The 23,004-nt window shown below is 40.8% G+C and overlaps 1 protein-coding gene across 2 annotated transcripts in view; it reads right to left on the reverse strand.

The window, feature by feature from the left end:
* Nucleotides 1-483: 483 nt before the first annotated feature.
* Nucleotides 484-23,004, reverse strand: part of LOC146822748 (acid-sensing ion channel 1C-like) — a 437,693-nt gene continuing 415,172 nt past the window's right edge. For both annotated transcript variants that reach the window (XM_085606934.1, XM_085606933.1), the window contains one exon: nt 484-6,809. In XM_085606934.1, coding sequence (XP_085463060.1) covers nt 6,731-6,809 — 79 coding nt within the window. In that variant the 3' untranslated portion in view covers nt 484-6,730. The remainder of the gene's footprint in view (nt 6,810-23,004) is intronic.

The following is a 23,004-nucleotide window of genomic DNA, read 5'->3' on the forward strand; positions in this document are numbered from 1 at the left end:
TGTACTGTACGCGCACTAAGCTAAGTAAGGACACATAAGTCCTCTGCTAGATTTGCACAGACGTTATATGAGAAGAATACTACTGTACCTTTGGTATTATAACTGATTTTTTTCTTTTTATTTGATCTCTTAAACCTGTGGGAACATTTGAATGGCGTGTTCTACCCAGCTACCTTTTATATTGCACAAATTGTTTATTAGACTTTTAATTATACACGTTTTTTTATTTTTATACTTTGATGGTTCTTGGCAAACCGAATAATGCTTATTTGATGATGATATGCATACCATTATCAGTGTTCCTAACACCTCACAGCACAATTGCTCACATATCATTAAATAACGAAGAATGAAACGCATCATCAAAAATACACGATACACAGAGTCGGTTGGAAACCAATGCTTTTGGTATTTAATGTAGGTATGCATTAAACCAATTCAGTCACTAGTAATAAGTGAAGCAGCAATATACGTAGACCATAATCATGAGAAAATCTATATTTGTAGTAAAAGGTTGATACATTTACTAGATGGGTATACATTTGTGCCATAAACTTTACTTTATGGAGGGGTATTCGCAGCACAGGTTTCTTGCGTTGAAGGGACTCATGGTTCCAGAAGCACATGCAGGGGATGTAAGCAACACACAGGATGAACATTCACTCACTACAATGTGGCCTCGTTCGTGCTATGAAGCTGGAACCGCTCCAGGGGAAGCGATTTCTCCCTGGTAGTCTTCACGGTGTGATAAACGGAACAGTGGAAAACTCCAATGGGATATGTCCAAGGTGCGGCTCTTCCCTGCAATGCGGCCTTTCCATTGGCAAACTCATTTCTGTAAGAATTTGTTGAAAGGCAGCTTAGAGCAGCTCATTCGGCCATAAAGTTAGCCTAAAGTCCGCCATGGAGTGGAGTTTATGCCAAGTTATCCAAATGAGCGTCCTTTAAACAGTAGTGCAGGCCAGAGCATTGTTGTACATAGGTGCCTACTCTACGCTCGAGGATGGTTTTACTCAGCCTTCCGGTTTACATCTTCGGCTTCCACTTCCATCTCTCTGCTTGATTTATCCTTTCCAATAAGAACAATTGGGATTACACATCTTTTGGTTAACCCTCACATATGCCTTCACACTCCAAATTTACACAGTTTTAGACGAATAAAGACAATTGTTAAAATATTTGAAATAGGTCTTGAAATTATCCGGTGTTGAATATTCATAAAAATATATAATTCTTCTTTAGTTGCTGATAATGCTGCATTCAAACTGTGAAAGTTCCTTCACTTGAGCAGGGTGTCTATGGATATAAATACTCTCTAATGAAAACTCACTTTTATTTTTCTGCCCTAACTTTGGGGTTTGTAGCTTGATAGCAAGCAGAACTTATTTTGCTGGATTGTGTTAACGTTGTTGTGTTGCCCCTGATCAGTAGTCTATTTAAATGTTTTAAAAGTGTGGCATGACTCTATGTAGAGAAAGGTGCACAGAATATAACATGGAACGTATAGATGGCATATTCTATCAAGCAAATATTTCCTCAAGAACCTTAGTACATGCTTGTAAATGATATTTCTGTCCGACCAGGTTTTCAACTTGGAGATAATGTTGAGGGCCATGTACTTCTTCACATTACACCTTACACAATTAGCATCACAATCTTCCCAGTTAGTTTCTTTGGGGCTCAGTTACAAAAAAGATGAAAAGGACTGCTTGGTCTAGCGATAGGGAGGTGCTAAATGCATGTCACAGCCTTCACATCTCAAGTTCTTCTAGTAATTTGAAGATGGTAAAATACTGTTCTTATTACCTGGAGCCGTTATGATGTTGCCTGATGTTAAAGACCTATTCTTGCTTCTATGGAAGTAGCAATGAGGTTAAATAACTCTTGTTGATCCATACTAGTTGCTCTCTACCCATGAAGTTCAGTACCTGCAAACTGTCTGTACTGGGTTATATCTAGGTCTACCAGTGCTGAGTTTGTTGATGGTGTGCTCTTGGTGATCTCCAGTATGAAAGTGTTGAGTAGATGTACGTGTTAAGTCTCTTCTTGATATCCATTAATCACGTTGAATCAATACTGAAGTCCTGTCCTTGTTAATCACCAGTGATGAACGTGTTGTATAGATTCTTTCTGACTGTCCTTGATTATCTCTATCTTTTTCTGAGTTGAGCAGCTATTATTGGCTGGGCTATGTTTATCTATGGCACTGGCAATGTTGAGAAAATGCGGTAGGCCTCTTGTTATCTCCCTATGGTTGCGTTCAGTAGATGTTGTTTTGCTGGTACTTGTTAATGTGCATATAAATCTCCAGCTATTAGAGTGTCACCAAGACACTGAATACTTGCCTTAAGTTAGAGGGGACTTTCTTAAATGATCTTCTACCAGTCATGTTTCCTTCTTCAATCTCATGAAGACAGTACCTTTCCAATTATCATTAGACATGACCCCTAATTCTTTGTGTCAATTGATGAGTAGTTTGCCAATTCATTCATTTTTTTCTTGATTATTTTGCTATTCAAATAACAAGTTCACTTCCACAATTGGATTCATTGTTCATTTGTATTTCTCCTTTTATATAACAAGATTACATTTTGTGTTGGTCATTCATAAATAAACAAGCATCTCAATGAAACACATTGTGGTTGGGTTGTTTTCCTTCTCAGGTCTTTATCTTGCTTGATTCCTGTGTACTTGCTTTCCTTCACTTACGTTTCCTCCAAAGTCCTCCAAGTGAAATCTCTACTGGTTTATCCCATCAACCGCTACAGTCCTGGCCTCCAAAGGTCAGGATAAACTAATGGGTCAAGTTGATTAATTTCATCAAGAGCTAAGGAACATTGATATTGGATCCCCAACAAACTGCTTGGACAAAAAATGTTGTCGTCCTTGGTGAAGTAGCATTCAACCTCACCCCCCTCTTTGGCAATACGCAAAAATGTATTGCTTGAAAGAGCAAGCTGGTGTCCATGCTTTAGCTGACCCAGAAGCAGCCCTGATCAGAGTTAGGAGAGAATTTCAGACACAAGCCTTATTTGGAGATACTGTTTAAATACAGCAGCAACTGAAGAACCCCCTTCACTCTCGAATACCAACTGACGGGTACAAAGTGACAAAGTTGAGGGTCCTTAACCTGTCTGGTTCTCACATTAACATGCTTCCCAGTGCCATGTCTTTTAGTCAAAATCCAGCCGAAGAAGGACACTCAATATCCTTTTGTGCCTTTTGGGCCACACTTTTGTGATTGGTCTTCTGTACATCAAGAAATAAAAGGAAGGACACTGTGTTAATGGACTTGTCAGCAAATGTCCACATAAGTGACCGAAATATCGTTCTTGGATAATATGGATTAATGATAGACTTCAAATCGAATAGAATTTCTTCCTCAACTGGCAGGATGGCTCAGTGAGTTAAGCACTCTTTGCGTGTGTGTGACCTGCTGGTCTTGAATTCAAATCACGACAAGACCCTCAAATTTGTATCTTTCTCAGATTAGCAAACTGATTACCACTGAATTGGATAATAGTAGCTTTCTCTGTGTACAGTGTTTAAAAATTGCAACAAATGGTATCACTCGCTATATAAAACATACAATTATTATTTATTTATATGCTTAACAAAAATTGAGATACAATTTTCTGAACAAGAGAAAACACATGTTGTGGCAAGCAAAGGATATTTCCACTCCCTGCTTCGATGCTAACAGACAGAAAACCTCTTTAAGCCCTTCTGAAGACCAAACAAGCAGTTAACAATATTTGCTCAATAAGTTCACAACTTTTTTTATGCCTGTCTCCCTAACTTTAAAATTTCACATGATCATTTTAATTTAATGTCTCAGAGCAGTACAAGGAACAATCTCGTGGATTTCTTATGGAATTGAGTTCACACATGGAATATAACAGAAACTCACCGAAAACAAAAACATGACAAACAGATCTCAAATGGGTGATAAAACGCCATGAAGTAAGACACAGAGTCAGTGGAATTTGTGATTGGCTGTCATTTCTCCTTTATATTTCAGATTGCGTGCTGTGATTAATTAAAAAATAACTTAACATAACTGATATATCAAGACTTCATGACAGTGAAGAACACTAGAGGCTGGGGTTAGGGTGGGGGGATGTGATGTACAAAGAAAATGATAATGAATTTACCCACATGGAATTAAATCTGCATTTGCATCTCTGCCCTGACGAATATTCATGAGAATGAGAAGAAGCTAGATTGCTTGACCATCCCTAGTTGGAACATGCATACGGGCTTCAACCTCTGAATGTGTCACTAATCATCTTTTCCAAGGATCCAGTGTTTTGATTTGTTGCAGTGCCATGAATACAACTATGGAATGGGAAGAACCTTTGTCTGTATCCTGTACAAGATGGTAGGTAGCCATAATTCGTGCCAGAGATAAGAAAATTGGCAATTATAGATTTGATTGCAATAAACATACTTTACCACTCTCTGCCAAATCAAAATCATTTTTTCGGTGCATATGTAAGCATTGTATGTGGCAAAAAAGGACGTCTCTTTAGTTTAGCCCTTGGAAGCCTCCAAGAAATTATAGAAATTCTAAGACTGTCTCACAGGATCAGACATTCCCATCACCATGTGACTAATTTAACCTCAAGTGAACATCTCCCTAAGGATTCCTTCTTTAGATGATGCAGCATTAAAATCCATTTAACTATTTCTATGCAATCCGTAGGAATGAATGCTGTCAGAGATTTGATTGTTTTCTTATATGTCACTGGAGATCAACTGCCTAGATTACTGGTTTTTAGTCCTTCATATGATTGGAGCTTTAACACAGCTGATGTGGCACAGGATCATTAAAAATTTAGGAACTCCTTAAAATGTTTCCATTAACTTCCATAAACATCAGAAATAGCCTTGAGACGTACATGACAGAAATGCATCACATATATCAAACAATTTTTAAGGGTGATGGAACAGGACAGAGATCACAGTTGAAGTTTAACCACATTTGCACTTCTCATGTAGGAATGTAATGTTTGGCAGGAACTAAACTTCTTGTTTTAGTTCTAGCTCTGGTAAAAAAAAGCACCTCTGCCGAAAGTTTTAAAGAGAGAATTGTATCTGAATAATCAAAAAATGCATGGATATAGGAACATTTTGGAAAGTGAAGATGTTAATTTTCACAGGTTATTAAACATAGTAAAACATACCGAAGTACAAAATAAATCAAATTATTAAAGGCCTCAAATGGATCTTGTTGCTCTGTGCATTAGCTACACATTCAAACTTCTCCATTTTTGCTTCTTTGTCCAGTGGATTCAATATTAATTACCATACAATTTGTATCTACCAATTCTTACTTAGGAGAATACCTTGATATACTATGACATTGCAGTAAGCTGAAAACTCACCCCTAGCACCTCTTCTCCTAATCCCTAGCTCAGATAAAGGGAAATCTAAGACACTGTTACATTAAAGGTATAAGTAGGTCATTTTAGCTTGCGGGACACATCAGCATCCTGATACGGAAGTCCTTGTTTTTCAATATCATGGCTCACAGCATTTACACATGCAGTTCAGAGAATGGATAACACTGGTCAGTTAATGGAGGAATCAATAGTGCTATCCCAGGTAAGATATTAGCTGTGTATGGAAAAAATCTCTGGTAGAAGGAACCACAAGGTCACCTTAAAGGCCAAGACATCAAAAGCACGTGTGGAAGACTTGGGGCACTAGGGACCCTGACCAGATTGAACAGAGAGTCGTCATCTCATCGCGATGCTTGCTGACTTTGTCTGGAGAAACCTGAGCCTCAGCTGATGTAACAATCTGAATCTCTTTTCCTGTTATTTCTGCTGATTATGACAATGACTGTAGAGGATAACCAACAAAGCATTCCCACAATTATCACACTATATTATTATTATTATTATTTGTCTTATAAAGCGCAACAGCTACCCACATAGGGTTTCTTTCTGAAATAGGAAAACCTTGTAAATGGTTAGTAGGAGACAACGGAAAGGCAACTAGCCCATCAGCTTTTATTCCTGGAGTACAGATGTCTTTAATACAACCCACCCCAGTTACCTGTCCATCTACAGTATCTTCCATCACATTCATAATTAATAACTCACTCTTTCACTCAGTCTGTCACAGTGAATTTAGTGTATACCATTGCCTTTCTGGACTGTCATTTCTCTTACAAGAAGATCCCTTGCTTTTAATCTCATCTAGAGCAAAGGAAACCTGGCTAATTTAAGTCCACGAGAAGACTACGTTTTTGGAACTTGTATCACATAAAGGAAGAACGGTTTACAGACCACTGTACATAAGATCACAGCTTCTGATCCCAAAAGCCTTCTGGTCACGATGCAGTGGTAAATTCCATTTTTGTTTTTACCCCAAACTAAAAAAAGTTATTTTCTTCTGGAGAGATTAGTTTTGGATGAAAAGTTCCCATGCAGATGTCGATGAAGAGCGTCTGTCCTCTTTCACTTCGCTCACATATCTATATTAAAGACAAATCGTGGAGCATCTTGGTGGCACCAGCACATCTGCAGATGTGTTAGAAAGTATCCTCTAAAATATACATATATATGTTTAATATTGTTTTTTTTGTTGTTACTTTTCTGCTGTATTACCCAAAGCCTACTTCATTATATGTATCAAGTTCAGCAATCCTCACAGGAGCTCCGTAGATGTGTCCATCAATCTTCAGCATGTCTCCATCAGCAGGCAAACTCCTCAAAGCTCCCTAGAGTCGGGTGACGAGGTAGCATTTTCGGTGTGAATCCGAGGTTGTCGGAGTGACTCCAAAGTGCGTCGCCCGTGCTCTGCGACCGGGAGTGACACGGTTCAAGATTTGGGAAAATAAAAGATTGATAACAAAAGAGAGACAAAAGGAGGAACAATTAGAAGGAACGAATCCAGTGTAATAGCTTACTTTCGAATTTGCTACAGTTTAAGAAAACCTGTAAGGCATAGCTAGGCACAGAGTGTGAAATTGTGTTTGCAGCTTTGCTTGCATAGCTATTTTCTACCTCAGAGGAATAGTACATTACCAAATGTATTTTATGATCTGCAGATGTGTGATCAGTGCAATGCCGTTGAAAGGATGAATGTTGAGGACTCAGAAACGAAGAATGGTTGGCATGTAGGCGGATAGTATGTTTTCCCAATAGGCTGGTGCTGCTGAAAGGGTGGAAGGGCAGGAGAAATGTCAACCACCATGTTAAACCAGACTTTGCTCTAGCCATCCTACAAAACCCCTTATGACAGTTCGCCTATGTTTGAAGAAGCATCCAGTAAGCTTGCATTTGCCTGCCTTGAGGGCAGTGGCGGCTCCTCCGCTAAGGCGGAGGATCGTCCCATGGCTTTCAAGTAGTGCGAGAAGAGGAAACATATAATGATATTAACTTTCAGTTATTATTATTCTATGTTTGTGCTGCTTTGCGGGCAGGTGAGTGGGTGGGCGGGGCTACTCTGCTCTTGGAGCAGAGCAGGGGAGGAGTGGTTTACCCACTTTTAAGTGCGCAATGACTGTTTGCCCTCTGGAGCCGCCCAAACTAGTCATGCACACTTTCCCCGTTCTCCATGCAGGCTGCATTACAGCCTTCATGGAGAACATACCCAGGCCCCCATTCCCTGGTTGAGCGTCAAACCAGGACACTCAAAACAAATCACAATGCTGCATTGCAGCGTTGTGATTGGTCAGGGGAGCCTGGGTGCCTACCAATGTGAATGGTCCGTTGTGCCTGGCTGTACTTCCTGTTCCTTGAGGAGAGCAGGAGCAGAGACGCGGGACCCAGCGGGAAGGTAAGTTAATTTTTTTTTTTTTATGATGCGCATCCTCACGTGACCACTGACCCCCACCCCCGCCCACCCGCCTAGCCACCCAGGAGCCATGCCGGCCGCCACTGCCTGAGGGACGGTGTGCTAGATTTATCATAATCTCTTGGTATCTGTAACAAACGTTTCCTATGCGCCTTTAGAGTATACTAGATACTAGTGCATTCTGCTCCAGAGTAGATTTTGAGGAATGTATAAAACAGCTAGATCATGGAGAATGAAAACGATGACACGAAGAACATATAATCGCTTGTCACAAAAGTACAAACTATATACGTGCACTTGACAATATATTCACTGCGTACCTTAACTTTATTAACGTGTGTGAAGCATTTAAATGCATTACTGAAATATATTCACTGTAGAGACTAGAGATTTATATATGTGTGCACTAATGTTTAGTTAAACAATCAAATCATGTATTTTATTTGTGTTTTACAACTACATTTCAAGTTAAATTGCATTTATTTTGAAAGTTATAATTTCATATGTAAGCATGTACTCCTTTTACTTGCGTTTTACTTTTATCCTCAGAGTTACACGTGCATGTATAACTATGTGTTTGAAGTGCACATTAAATGCTTAGTTAAGTTAGCCTGACTACAGGCCTCAGTTGAAAAGCATTTTGCTTCTCTAGCATGTTTTCATCTTTCCTTGCAGATTTATTAACAGGAAAGAGCACAGCAAAAACCTACAGTCAACTAAGGGCCTCATTTATGAAAACAGTTGCATCGCTGCGTGAAAACAGCGATGCACCAGTTTTACGGCGCCCTTCTTGCACCACGATGGATTCGCCATATTTAATGTATGGTGCTCCATGTCGCAGGGAATTACAGATAGGTCAGTATTTCTGACGCATCTGTAGGCGCAGTAATGACGCATTGCTGGAGTGTGTTGCAAAAGTGACAGAACTCAAGCAATGGGTCATTTCACATGGGCAAGTCCCATGTTAAATGTGCCTGTGTCAGTCTTACGCCTGCTGTGAGGCAGGCGCAAGATTCTGACGCAGTGGCGTCCTAGAAGGGGCGCAGTGAAATCTGGTAGATTTCACTGCGTCACTTCTATGAGGCTTTTTGCGGGGGAACACCCACCCTGCATACATTATACCAGATGCAGGTATAATGTAGCGAAGGGTTTTTCAAAGTGACCCCTCTGCCTAGAAGCGTCACTTTGTTAATAGGGTACAACATGGCGCATTTTTTACGCTGCTGGTGCATCACAAAAAGTGATGCAACGGTGGCGCAAAAGTGTTGCAAGTCCTCATAAATAAGGCCCTAAATTTGTAAGGAAAGAACAAGAGCAAATCCACTAAACAATACAAGACCTGGAAAGTGCTAATCACCAGCTCCTGAGCCAATGACCAGCCATAAAGGACAGCGCCAAGCAACAGCCAGCCAAGCAATGATAGCCCAACCAGAGAAAGGTGAATAGAACCTCTGAAGCCTGGATGCACCTTCATTAAATGTCAACATTACTTAACTTTTTTACTAATTGAAAGTGTGACAGAAACAAACTGAAATATGTATCAAATATATCTACCCATCAAATATGTTTCGACTTTGCATCACAACATACAGTTGATTTATTCTAGCATGAAATTTCACTGGAATAAGAAACTTTGTATTGTTTTCTGACAAGCCATTTTCTGATGAGACCCATGACTGCCACAGCAATTTCTGGGCACTCTGGAAGGTTTTATTTTGGTACAACTGGTTAAGGGACCTACCCATACAGCTGGCCATACCCTGGATCTTATTCTGGCTGACCCCCTCTTGATCAAAGTACTCCCAGCTGTTGATCTTACATGGTCGGATCATGTCTTAATTCATTTTGAGATTTTAAGTCCCACCCCATGCATTCCATCCTGCATAATCAGGAAAATGTCCAGACCATGGCATAAAGTCAATGACCTCCTTGTGGCTGGTGCACTACAATTGGTTTCCATTGATCAGACAGGAGTATTAGCGCAAGATGATGCTCTTTTTAATGTTTGGGTAGAGAAGGCTTTGACACTATTGCTCCTAAGGAAGTCTACTCTGCTAAGAGACTTAAGCCTTCAGCCCCTTGATTCTCCGACTCTTTAAAACTTCTTAAATCCAGCTGTTAGAAGCTAGAAAGATTCTGGAGTGCCAACTATGATGTAGAGGGCAAGACAACTTGTCAGGAGGCTCTTAAGAAATATCACAAAGCCACATACATGGCTCAAAAAGCTTTTATTGCCTTGTCTATCTCTGAAAAAGATATCTCCCCCAAATAATTGTTTAAGGTGGTTAACACCTTTCTTTCCCCATTGGTGACAAAAAATACACTTGTTCCTTCATTAAAACTTTGTGCAGAACGCTCTGATTTTGTCCATTTCAAAATTCAGGATATTTACGATTTTTTTTCTCATCCATCCACTGCCTCTTCTGGTATTGTCGCTCTTTCTTCTGCTTCACTTTTGTCCTGGTTTTCTCCCATCTCCTTTGAAACCTCTGCTACTGATCTTGTGAGTTGTTAATCTGGATCCCCACTTGATCCATGTCCCCCAACTATTCTTAAAAAGGCTATATTGGTGATTAACCCCTGGGTGAACTACCTGCTCAATGAATATATACCTAGGCAACGGTTGCCTCTGGATGGAAGCAGGCTTTGCCCTCCCTTTACTCAAGAACCCTTTTGCTGACCCTAAAATTTTGAGCAACTTTAGACCCAGCTCTCTCCTGCCTACCATGGCAAAACTGGTAGAATTTTTTTTCACTTATATTCAAATAAGGAGTTACAGAGGGAAAATGTATACCAGGCCACCCTCCACTCAATCTGTAATACAACAACACAGACCTGGTAACAAAAAGGCACTACTTTAAACAAATTAATTACATGGGATTCCTAGTAGGGTAATGTAAAAATCTATCACTCCTTCATTAGTAGTTCTTGTAGTGAACTATCATTAAATCCCTAGTGCCATACAACTTAATATTTATTAATTCCCAAAAAGTGAAAATACCCAGCCATGTATAAAGTCACTCAACCAGCATCTATAGGTGACTATAGTGCTTTAAAAAGAAAGAAAAAGTGAGGAAAAAATGAGAAAGTATCTCACGTGCGCAACACCAGAGGAGCTGCTGGCAGGTTCTCACCAGTTTGTTCACGATTTTATCATCATCGATATCATTCTCATGAAAATAGTTGTGTGTCCCATTTAGGAAAGTGTGAAAAAGTATAAAAAATGAAAAAAGCAAACCCCAAAACCAAAAAAGAAAGACTAGTGAAGTCTTGAATAACATTAGGCCTGACTCACGTATATAATTCCAACTTCTTTATTTCATTATGTGAGTCATTCCAAGGTTAAAAACACGGTCATGTCATGTAACCACATTCAGGAATGGCCAACATGTTTAATTGCCTTTGCAAAATAACGGCAAACTCATCAGGGCATCGAGGGTCCGCGTTCACTTTCCCTGGACTTTTTCTATTTAAAAAAGAGTGACTGCAAATACGCAAACAGAATAAAAAGAAACACGGCTGGTAAATTCATGAGAGACAACACCCAACTCCCACTTCAAAACTCAAAGACAGGTAATCTGACTTAAAATCACACAACAACGACCCTCTGACTCAAGGCCATCGATGTCAATTACCTAATGAGAGCCACGGGCCCGCATACCAGCTCTCAACTAGTTCAGGGAGTCAATGCTAGTTGCACTTTTCTTCCCTGTTGTAAGCACGTCCGTTACTTACACCTTTATCTGGAGAGACAGATACATCAGATCAGTAAATTCATATACTGTGCCAAAATCACCTGCTTGCATCCACCCTGACCCAAATAAACTATATGATACTAGTTCTCACAAGTAGCACCTAACAAAGTGTTAGCGTTATTCATTGTATTGCCTACACCTTTACAATACAACCTCATCACCGTCTTATCATCTAGAGCTGTGTCCGAGTTTCAAAGCGTTTCATTTAAAAGAAGCCCCTTAATAATGGGACCGCCATTACCTTAATACCGGCCCATTCATAATAGTCTACTCTCACCGTAAGAGTTCCTAGTCAACACTGTCTATCATTCCGGGATCACGGCGTGATGGTACGCGACTGCAATTTAAACCGGCAGCACGTACCTCACTCTTCCGGGCGTGGATTGAAAACGAGGCTGTGTACCCGGAACAACAGGACACTGCTATCCAACGTGCCAATGCAGCAGCCATCTTAAACTGGCATATCTTATATCCTTTTTTGATGAAATTGCTAAGCGCGCTGAATGTAAAAGCACTCATTGGGCCACACGCAGAATATTCATGAAGGATAGCCTCTATTAAAAAAATATCACTATTCATTTCAAACATGACATTTCAATTTAGAGGTCACAGTTTATATACATTTTGAAAGGGATATTTTATACATATTCATACCAAAAAAGGCCTGAAGAATTACATTTTTATTTAAAAAAATGCTAAGGCCACCAGGAGATGAAAATAATTTCTCCAAAGTGTGATGCATGGAAAAATGCATACAAAAAAGAATAAAAACATCCTTGATCAACTTAACTATCTTAACGTATATGCAGAAATCAATGCATGATCAGAAAAGCATTATAACAAACTCTCATTCTTTATCTGGAGATCTTATTCCATTCAATTTGATCATTTAGACCAATTTGATCCACCTTTTCTGAATAAATCCAGCGTGCCTCTTTCAGTGCGAGTGTTCTTTCAATCTGATTCATTTCACCCATCACCTTTTCCAACACCACCCATCTCACTGCCTTATAATTGTGTTGGCTGTCTTTGTAGTGTTGGACCAACCTAGTGGTTAGTTTCCCATTCTTAATGGTACTGAGATGCTCTTGTATCCTCACTTTAATTTTTCTTGTTGTGAGGCCGATGTAATGAAGCCCACACGGACAGGTTAATCTGTAAATGATATTAGTCGAATTGCAGTTGCTGAACTTATTCAGATACCAAGTTCGCCCATTTTGCAACTGGACACTTGTTGTCTTTTCAGTAAGACTTCACTGGTCTTTCTTTTTTGGTTTTGGGGTTTGCTTTTTTAATTTTTTATACTTTTTCACACTTTCCTAAATGGGACACACAACTATTTTCATGAGAATGATATCGATGATGATAAAATCGTGAGCAAACTGGTGAGAACCTGCCAGCAGCTCCTCTGGTGTTGCGCACGTGAGATACTTTCTAATTTTTTCCTCACTTTTTCTTTCTTTTTATCGCACTATAGTCACCTATAGATGCTGGTTGAGTGACTTTATACATGGCTGGGTATTTTCACTTTTTGGGAATTAATAAATATTAAGTTGTATGGCACTAGGGATTTAATGATAGTTCACGACAAGACCTACTAATGAAGGAGTAATAGATTTTTACATTACCCTACTAGGAATCCCATGTAAATAATTTGTTTAAAGTAGAAAAAAATGTCAGACAGCTCACTCTTTTCTTGGAGGAAAATGTTTTGCTGCATGACTCACAATCAGGTTTTCGGCACGGTTTTAGTAAGGAGACTGCTCTTCTTGAGGTCGCTGAGCACATTAAAAGCCACCTTGACCAAAATTTCCCAGTTATGTTAATGCTGCTGGATTTTTTGTGTGGCTTTTGACACAGTCTCTCACGCTACTGTGCTTGAGAGCTGGAAGGGATGGTTATTACTGATCGTGCCTTATCTTAGTTTAAGTCCTTTATTTGCAACCGCACTAAGTCGGTCTTTCTCCCTCTTTTTACTTTAGCAGCTAAGTCTTTAAATTGTGGCATTCCTCAGGGTTCAGCTCTTAGCCCCACCCTTTTTAATATATATATGTCACCCCTGGCCAATACTGTGGAGTCATTCGGAATTAGAGTTGTTTTATATGCTGACGATGCTCAGCTATTCTTGGCCTTTCAAGAAAATACTTCTTCAACCTTGAATTCTTTTAAATTATGCCTCAGTTCAGTACTAGAATGGATGAATACCAACTTCTTGTAATTAAACTCAGACAAGACCGAAATTATATTCTTTGGTTCTAAATTCATACCTAATTCGAATCTGTGGTGGCCATGAGAGATGGGCAATCCTCCTCGCCCATCTCCTGTGGTCAGAAACTTGGGGGTTAAATTCGATGCTGCACTTACTTTTGAAACTCATATAAAATCTTTGTTTAGTTCCTGTTTTCTGATTCTCAGATCTCTGCCACGTATGTTGTATTTTTTCCAGTGCAACAGCAGAAAACCATTGTATACACTATGATCACCTCTTAACAGGATTACTCTAATAGTCTATATCTCGGGTTTCATTCCTTTCTTATTCAGCGTCTTCAGATCATTCAAAATGCTGCGGCCCTACTAATCTTGAATCTTCCTCCCTGGTGCCCTATTTCTAATCATTTGTGTCAGCTTCACTGGTTGCCAATTAGAAAAAGGATTCAATTTAAGGCCCTCACTTTTGCCTTCAAGATTTGTAACTCCAGGGATCCTCTATATTTTAGACGCCGGCTCAAACTTTCGCCCCACGTGCGATCCCTTTGTTTTAATAATCTTAAGCTGATTCAAGCCCCTGGTATTGAAAAGTCCAGAAAAGGTCGTCCTTCTTTTGCCTATCTGACAGCCATACTGTGGAATGCCTTACTGGTGGCCTTGAAAAGCTGCCCATCTTAATCGATTTTCAGGAAACGGATCAAAACACTTCTATTTGAATCCATAATAAACTCCTCCTAAGCTGGTTTCTGCCCTTTAACTTAGTGTATGCTCTTATCGCTAGCGCCGGGACACCTTTTTAGGTAGCAGTGCACTCTATAAATGCAATGTATTTTTTTGTAAATTTACATGTAATTGAATGTTTCACTTGCTTTTTGTGGGGACTCCATTACCCAAACATCACCGCACCAGGCACTGCCAAAACAGCTGAGGCAAGGGGGGAGCCCCCAATGCGCTTATAGCCCCTTCGTTCTTCCCACAGCCTGGGATTTGCTGTTTGTTTACAGGAACACCACATCCCAAACATCACATGCCAGGAGCTGCCAGAACAGCTGTGGCAAGCAAGAGGAGCCCCCCAACGTACTTATAGTGTCTTTGTTCTACCCGCATCATGAGACTTGCTGTTTATTTGCGGGGACTCCATGTCTCAAACATCACTGCACCAGAAGGTGCTGGAACAGCTGAGGCAAGGTGGAGGAGGTCCCTAATACGGCATAGTACCTTTGTTCTTCCTGCAGCGCAGGACTTGCTGTTTGTTTGCGGGGTCTCTATGTCCCAAACATCAATGCGCCAGGAGGTGCCGGAACAGCTGAGGCAATGAGGAAGAGCCCCCACCACGCCTTTGTTCTTCCTGCAGTGTGGGACGTGCGTGGGCTGCACCAGGACAAAGCCCGGACCAAGGGCAGGCCCGTCTTCGCTTGTAATTCGTTAGAGGCCGGGTTGGCCACCCTCATTTTGTCTTCCTAATTTGTGCCCCCTTGACTGACTATATTTTCCGTTTGGAATGGGTAAAAGAAAAATTGTGGGTAGGTCAACTCAGGTATTCACAATAACCACCATTGACTCCTTTCTGGAGCGAGCAGCTGGGTTGATTTCTAAAGAAATTGCTGTAGCGGAAAGGAGACTTTCCTTGGAAGGAGGAAGTTTGCTTGTTTGCACACAACTTCATGGAGTGCCGGGGTCTCATGTTTCCCGGATTAGTGGTACAGCTAGTTTACCTTGTTCACCTGAACATTTGGAGTGACCCGCCAACACCTGTGCAGATTGCAACTACACTTCCCTGTTTAGCAACCCTCCTGGTAAAAAGAAAAAAGGTGGCACTGTGAGGATGAAGGAGGTAACGGATCCCAAAGCCAGTAAAACCAAACGTGACACTGGGGCTGTGGGAACTGATTCAGGTCATTCAGATGAAATATATATCAGATTTGAGACTATTCTATAAGTCCATCTTAAGCCCCTACTTGACCGCCTAGATAGAATAGAAACTAGCATGCATGGCTAATATGGATCAGCTAAAGGGTTTTAGCACAACTGGGGTTATCCCCTATGTTACCAACAGTACGAATAACATTATTGACAATGTATCAACTAATGTATCTGCTGGCCCTCAAACACAGGCTATTGTTAATTCTACTCTCCTGCCCCCCCACCCCCAGGTCAGTCGTTGTCTGTTCCTGTGTGCCCCGCAAATCCTCTCTACCCTCAGTCATTTATGAATAATCAACCCAATCCTATCTCTTCTAAGGAATGAGAGGAAAGTCAGACTGAATTTTCCCCCTACAGTCGGTCCTTATGTTTTAATATTGGCTACTTTTCCCAGACTCAAATTGGTACCGCATTAGTCAATGGACCAGCTGATTCTTAAAGTTTTACATTGGCTAAATAAGTACATGGGATTCAACCCCTCGTTATCAGCTCACATACTTATGGCCTGAAGGTTTGACTGGATTGGGCCATCTCCTAAAGCATTATCTGGTGATTGTATAGTTGTGAATATCAAGGTTCCTAAAATTGCACGCAGGCTTTTGGCCCGGCCCAGTCTTTCTTTCTCTGGGCATTCACAAACACTTTCATTTGGCCATTTTTACAAACCACCTCCTTCTAGTCCAGTTTTTGCCCCTGTCTCTAGACCTAATTTGGTGCACTTTAAACCAGGCTATACGGGGCTGCCTCTTACTAATAGATTTGTAGTCTTGGAGGATATGTGGGGCTGTGATTGACTTACTTGGTGTTGAACCTACGTATAACCGGAATGGTCAGCATACCATGGCATTGGAGGCCACTAGAAATGAGATCTTTTGCACCACAAACAGTGTTGGTAGTTCACATAACTGTTCCTGCCAAACATAACTCCACTCCAGCTAGAAATGAGGTGGCCCCAGTTGTACAGAGTTTTGCTCGTTGCACTGAGGCTAGGGGCCATCTAACCAATTTAAAGTTTTTGTCTTGGAACTTTGCAGGGATTCAAAGCAAACTTATCTTGAAGGATTGAATGTCTCTGATTGAATAGTTTGACTTTGTTACTATGCAAGAAACCTGGCCTAAACCCTGCTTGATTATAATGGTTATTCTTGTTACTCTATACCCACTAATCCTTCTTCATTTGGGTGACCTAATGGAGGATTATCAATATGGATTAAACTAGGGGTCAAAGCAAAAATAGTCCCATCGGATTTCAGTTGCTCTGCGGTTCCGGTGACAGAGCTGGTTGGCTCTCACTGTTTTAAGCTGTTTGTTATTCATTTTTATAATAATGATTTCTCTAGCTTTGTCAATAGGAACTTTTTATCCTTATTCAATATTGTGGAGAACATTTTGTCCAATTTCAATTCAGTACAGTCCAAATGTAATATTTTGATTTGTGGCTATTTTAATGCAAAGCTAAATCTTTTAACATTTGATACCAGCTTCGTGTCTCCCTACAATATTTGTTCTGTGATTGGCCCTTCTGATACCAGAAGTGTTGAATTAGGTCACTATCTTTTGGCCCGTGATCTTGTAAATATACATGAATCTGTTTATGAAAGGGAACCTAGGGTCCCAACATTTCATGGTAGGAGCTGTTGATCAATAATCGACTGCCTGTTTATAACCCGTGGGCTGACACAGTACTTACAGGAGTGTGACATATTGTGTTCTGGATTTAGTGATCATAAATAATCCACTGATAGCTAAATTCTCACTTCAAGCGGAAATTGTTGAAGGCCATGAGAAAGCTGTGGAACAGCCATTGCCCCAACACAATGGACTCAGGCTTGTTTCGCAATTGCCAGATCCATCTACATTTTGGACCGTATGTTTAATCAAACCTTGATATTTTCCTGGCCTATTTGTCTGAGATTTCTGAAGGGGAAAATTTATGCAGCCAATTCAAAGCTTTAGGTAACTTAATACATAATCTGTTGCTTAAGCCAGTTGTCACAGCTAATCCCCCGATGGTTTGATAGATCCTGTTCCATTGCTAATAGGAATCTGAGGGTAGTTTTGACAGCTATTCCTAGAAATTCTATTGCAATCGCCCAGGCTTGGTTAAGGTATCAAGCGGCAAAATTCAAAATGCTTACCGGGACCATCTGTCTTGCGCAGCTGCACTCAAGAATTAGAGTGAATTCTGGAGAGCGGTTAGTGAATTTAGAGGACAAAAGTCGTCACCCCCCTTGATGAGTAGCCACATCACAGGTGACCAGTGGGTAATATATTTTAATAATATATACTGTAGAACCTCTGATGGTAATGATTCTGATGGCTTATCATTTTTAGATAACATTATCAACAGGCTTCAATTTACTGTAGATGAGGTGACAATTGCTCTTAATAGCATCTCTTCCTCCAAAGCTCCTGGACCGGATGGAGTTCCTATTGATATCCTTAAATGCAGAACACATCTCTGAGTGCCCTTGCTTACTAATGCTTTTACTAATCTATATTTAAAGGCCCTTCTCCATACATAATCTAGTTCCATTATAGTTTCGGTTTTTAAAAAAGGCAACCGCACATATCCAAAGTGCTATCAATCCATATCCCTAATCCATTCTACCATCATAATAATGGGTAGAGTCATTTTTAATAGGCTAACAGCCTGGTACTATGATAATAGCGGTTCGTCTCCCTGTCAATACATGTTTAGGGAAAGTTTAGGAACAATGGAGCAGTGCTTAAATTTTAATTTGTTGTTGGGGAAATGCACTATAACTATAAAGACTCCCTTATGCCTTGCCTTCATGGACTTATCCTTCGCCTTTGATTCGGTTAATCAAAATACGTTGTGGGCTGTTTTACTTGAGTGAGGAATAGATCCTGTGATTGTTCACTTTTTGGCCTACTTGCACCGAAACCTGACCACCAGAGTCACGTTTGGCCCAAATGGTGAACTATCTGATCCTTTTACCTTACATTGTGGTGTCAGGTAAGGTTGTGTTTTAGCCCCACTTTTATATATTTTATATATTAATAAACCTAATTCCTTTTTAAGCACTGTTACACAACATGTTCCCTATGCCAATTCTGCCGCTATAACCTTATTGCTGTACACTGATGATGCCGTGCTTTTAGCACGGACCCCAAATGCTTTGAGACACTTGGAACTTTTACTGAGTTTTTGCATGATTTAGATTCATCAACTATCTATACTAAGTCTCAAACAATGGCAAGTGGCCCCTAGCATTATTTGCTGTGTAACTTAAGTGTCAATGAGATCAGCCTAGAGAGTGTCTCTAGATTCCCTTACTTAAGTTTAGTCTTTGATGCCAAGGGTTCATGGCAGAAAACATTCGTTTTAGGAATACTAAATTCAAGCAAGTTATAGGTTCCTTATTTAATGTTTGTAAATCAGCAGGGGAAAAGCCGACATCCTCACATATGGAAATATACTCCATGCAATGCATGCCCATAGTCAGCTATGGCTGTGGAATTTGGGGCCATGGAGAGTGTTGTGCATTGCAGGTTGAGGAGAATCACTTTTGTAGGCATATCCCCTCTCTTCCTATCTCAACCCCCTACTATTTTTGTCACAAAGAACTGGCTCTGCTGTATCTTGAGGACTCCATTAAGATAGGTCCCCTAATGCATATGGAATAATCCCAGAGTTTCTTTTAGTCACAAAATAATTCATGATTGTGTCCGGTGTGTTAAAGGTCTGGATACTCCCTGCCTTATGTCAAACAGAATCTTACTACTTTGGGCAAATTTGTCTTGTTTGATAATCCCTTATCCATATATCCTTATCCAGCCGATAAGAGTTCTGTGAAGCATCCATTTATGCTGTGCTAAAAGGGATAGCTTAAATTAAGTAAACTGCTAGTGAGGATCTATCTTCCCCTTAAAATTTATCTCAGCCCAGACCTTACTTATTGTATGTGACCAATACCTATCTGGAATAGAGCGTTATTGTCAATATTCAGAGCTGGCAGTATATGTTTAATGTTATGTTTTCCACAGGGTTATTATAGGAATTTTGAGGAGAAGAAGTGTGTTTGTGATAAAGAACTTGGGGCCATATTATCAAGATCAGCGTTAAAATTATCGCCGCTTTAGCAACAGGAAACTGACGCTAAAGCGGCGATAATGGGCTTGATATATGCGCTTGTGAATTCCCATAGAAGCCCCTGTTCACACCAGAACATGAGCTTCTATGGGAATTCACAAGAGCATATTATCAAGCCCATTATAGCCGCTTTAGCGGCAGTTTCCTGCCTACGCTGATCTTGATAATATGGCCCGTATTACTTACCTGTAACTCCCGTTCTTCAGTAGTGGTATCTTTCATAGATTCACATGCTTGAATCATTCCCCGTAGTCGAAGTGGAAGTCCCATGGTATATAGTAAGGCTAAGCACTATGCATTAACATAATAGGCTGTAAGGGAATGCAATGTTCAGCTTAATAGCCTATGTTCCTTTTTAAAAAAGGACCAAAGTTGAACAATGACTAATCAGGCGACAGCACCCTTTACGACATTCCCAACAGAGGCATCTTCCCTCAGATTTTTCAAGCACTAGTGGGATAGACCTCACTGGCCAAGAAGGAAAGCCTCACAGGGGAAGAGGGTGGGTTGCATGTGAATCTATGAAAGATACCAATACAGGAGAACGGTGGTTACAGGTAAGTACCAAGTAATTTCTCCAGTATTGGGGTATCTTTCCTAGAGTCACATGCTTGAATCAGAATAGTTAGCAGTGCAGCATATTGCCAATAAAATAGTATATAATTATGATAGTGGATGGCGGGTACAGCATTAGACATTGTATTGTAACAGTGTTACCTTATTGGAGAAGATGCCGAAGTACCGCCTGACCCACGGCTGTATCAGTGTCCTGCCATGAATCCAGACAATAGTGCTGAGTGAAGGTGTGCTTGCTCTTCCAGGTTGCAGCGCAGCACATACCTTCGATGTGCACCCCAGAAAACAAAGCCACTGTGGTAGAAACTGCTTTCGCAGAGTGTGCTTTAGTCTTTTGATTTATAGGCCAGCCTGCCTTAGAATGACAGAACTGAATGGCTGTGGAAATCCATCTGGGGGTTTGTACACCGGTCCACCTTTGTTATTGTTGCCATAGGATATAAAAAGTTCATCAGTAGTATGAATATGCTTAACACTATGTAAGTACAATTCTAAACATCTCTTGACATTAAGAGTACGAAGACTTGTTTCTGCTGACGTTTGAGGATTGGGAAAGAAAGTCTTTAGCATAACCGGTTGACTGAGATGAAAACTGGCCAGAACCTTGGGTATGAACTTTGAATTACTCTGAAGAATCACCATGTTGTCCTTGAATTGTAAGAAAGGTTTCTTATTAGTGAATGCTTGGAGTTGGCTTACTCTTCTAGTGGAAGGGAGGGTGAGAAGCAGTGCCACATTCCAAGTAAGGAACTTCATTTCAGCCAGATGGAGAGGCTCAAAAGGACTTTTGATGAGTTGAGATAGTACAGTATTAAGCTGCCATGCAGGTGGCAGTGACTTTATTGGAGGATATGCTCTGAAGAGTCCTTTAAGGAATTGGACAATTCATTTGTGAGATCACAAGGAAAGAGATACCAAAATTCGACCTTGCCTGGAAATAGCAGTGAGATGCACTTTTACAGAGGAATGCTCTAGATCGGATTTGTCTAGAGATAGCAAATATGGCAACACTAGTTCGGGCTGAGATGTGATAGGGTGAACGTTAGATTTCCCGCACCAAAGACAGAATCGTTTCCATTTGAAGCGATATGTTTTGTTGGGAGACTCTGCTCTGGCCTTCGCAAGAATTCTCCTACAATCTTCTGGAATGGCTAGTTGCTGAAGGTCATGGTGCTCATAAACCAGGCTGATAAATGCAAAGAAATCGGGTCTGGATGAAGGACCTGCTGGTTGCTCATCGACAATAAGTCTACCTGGTGCTTGAGTTTAATGTGTTTGTCCTCCCACAACATGAGTAGCTACGTAAACCAGTGTTGGGCCATCGTGGGGCGATGAGTATTAACCGACTTGGTTCCCTTCTCATTTTCCTAAGAACCCGGAGAATAAATGTAAGTGAGGGGAAAGCATAAGCATAAAGTTCAGACCATTGCATTAAAAGGGCATTCCCCCAGGATCCCTTTTGAGGGTAACTGCTGGTGTAAAATCGGCATTTCTTGTTCTTTTGGGATGTGAAAAGATCCAGTTTGGGCTTGCCTCATCATTGAAATATGGTATCCGGGACCAGTTGGTTTTGACAGTTTTGGGTAGTTCTGCTCAAGGTATCTGCTAAAGAAATGTGCACTCCTGGGAGATGTTCTGCTCTTAAGGTAACTTGATGACATAGTGCCCTTTACCAGAGAGTGTGAACTTCTTGGGATAGAATCTTGGATCTTGTACCTCCCTGTTTGTTGAGGTAATGCATACTTGTTGTGCTGTCTGTTCTTATTAACACTGAGGACCCCTGAAACCTTGGCAAGAAAGCTTGAAGAGCCAGTGAGATGTGCTCTGAGGTCGAGGAAGTTGATGTGCATTTTGGCCTGCTCTGGAGTCCACATGCACTGAATTTGTAGGTCTTGCAGATGCGCTCCCTACCTTTCTAGGGCAGTGCCAGCTGTAATGACGTATTCTGAAAGGGGAGGAAAGAAATGTCAATCCTGCAAAGAGATTAATGGAGTTTGTCCACAGGGAAGGGTTGCATTCATCACAGGTGTTATCTGAATAATGTCGTTGAATTGTTCTTCCAGCTGGAGCCACTGTGCACCCAGTTCCTCCTGGAAGGGTCACATTTTGAGACAAGCAAGAGACACTAAGAGAATGGCTGAAGACATCATGCTGAGGAGAGATTTGATCAGGTGAACTTAAGCTCACTTTCTTTTTGAAAGACAGCAGACCAGAAAGTAGAATTTCTGTTGCTCCGAGAAAGTTTGTTCTAATTGAAGGTAACAGGAGAGACGTCTGAAAGTTGACTGTGAGTCCCAGGGTTTAAAAGAGGTGAAGGCACTTGGAAGTATCCCTCAACTCCTGCTGGAAGAATAGAGCCTTTATCAGCCGGTCACCAAGGTAGGGGAAAGCTTGAAGGCCTGTTTGCCACTGGTGGGTCGCTACTGGGGCGAGACATTTCATAAATATCCGCGGGCAGGATCGGAGACCAAAGAGGAGCACATTGAACTGGTAATGAGTACCGGCTACTGTGAATCTGAGCAATTTGCAATGTCTGGGATGGATGGGAACATGGAAATAGGCATCTTGGAGATCGGGCTGCTTAAAAAATCTCTGTGATTGAGAAAGTGGAGAATT

Source organism: Triturus cristatus, chromosome 5_2, assembly GCF_964204655.1.
Source record: "Triturus cristatus chromosome 5_2, aTriCri1.1, whole genome shotgun sequence".
NCBI classification, from domain to species: domain Eukaryota; kingdom Metazoa; phylum Chordata; class Amphibia; order Caudata; family Salamandridae; genus Triturus; species Triturus cristatus.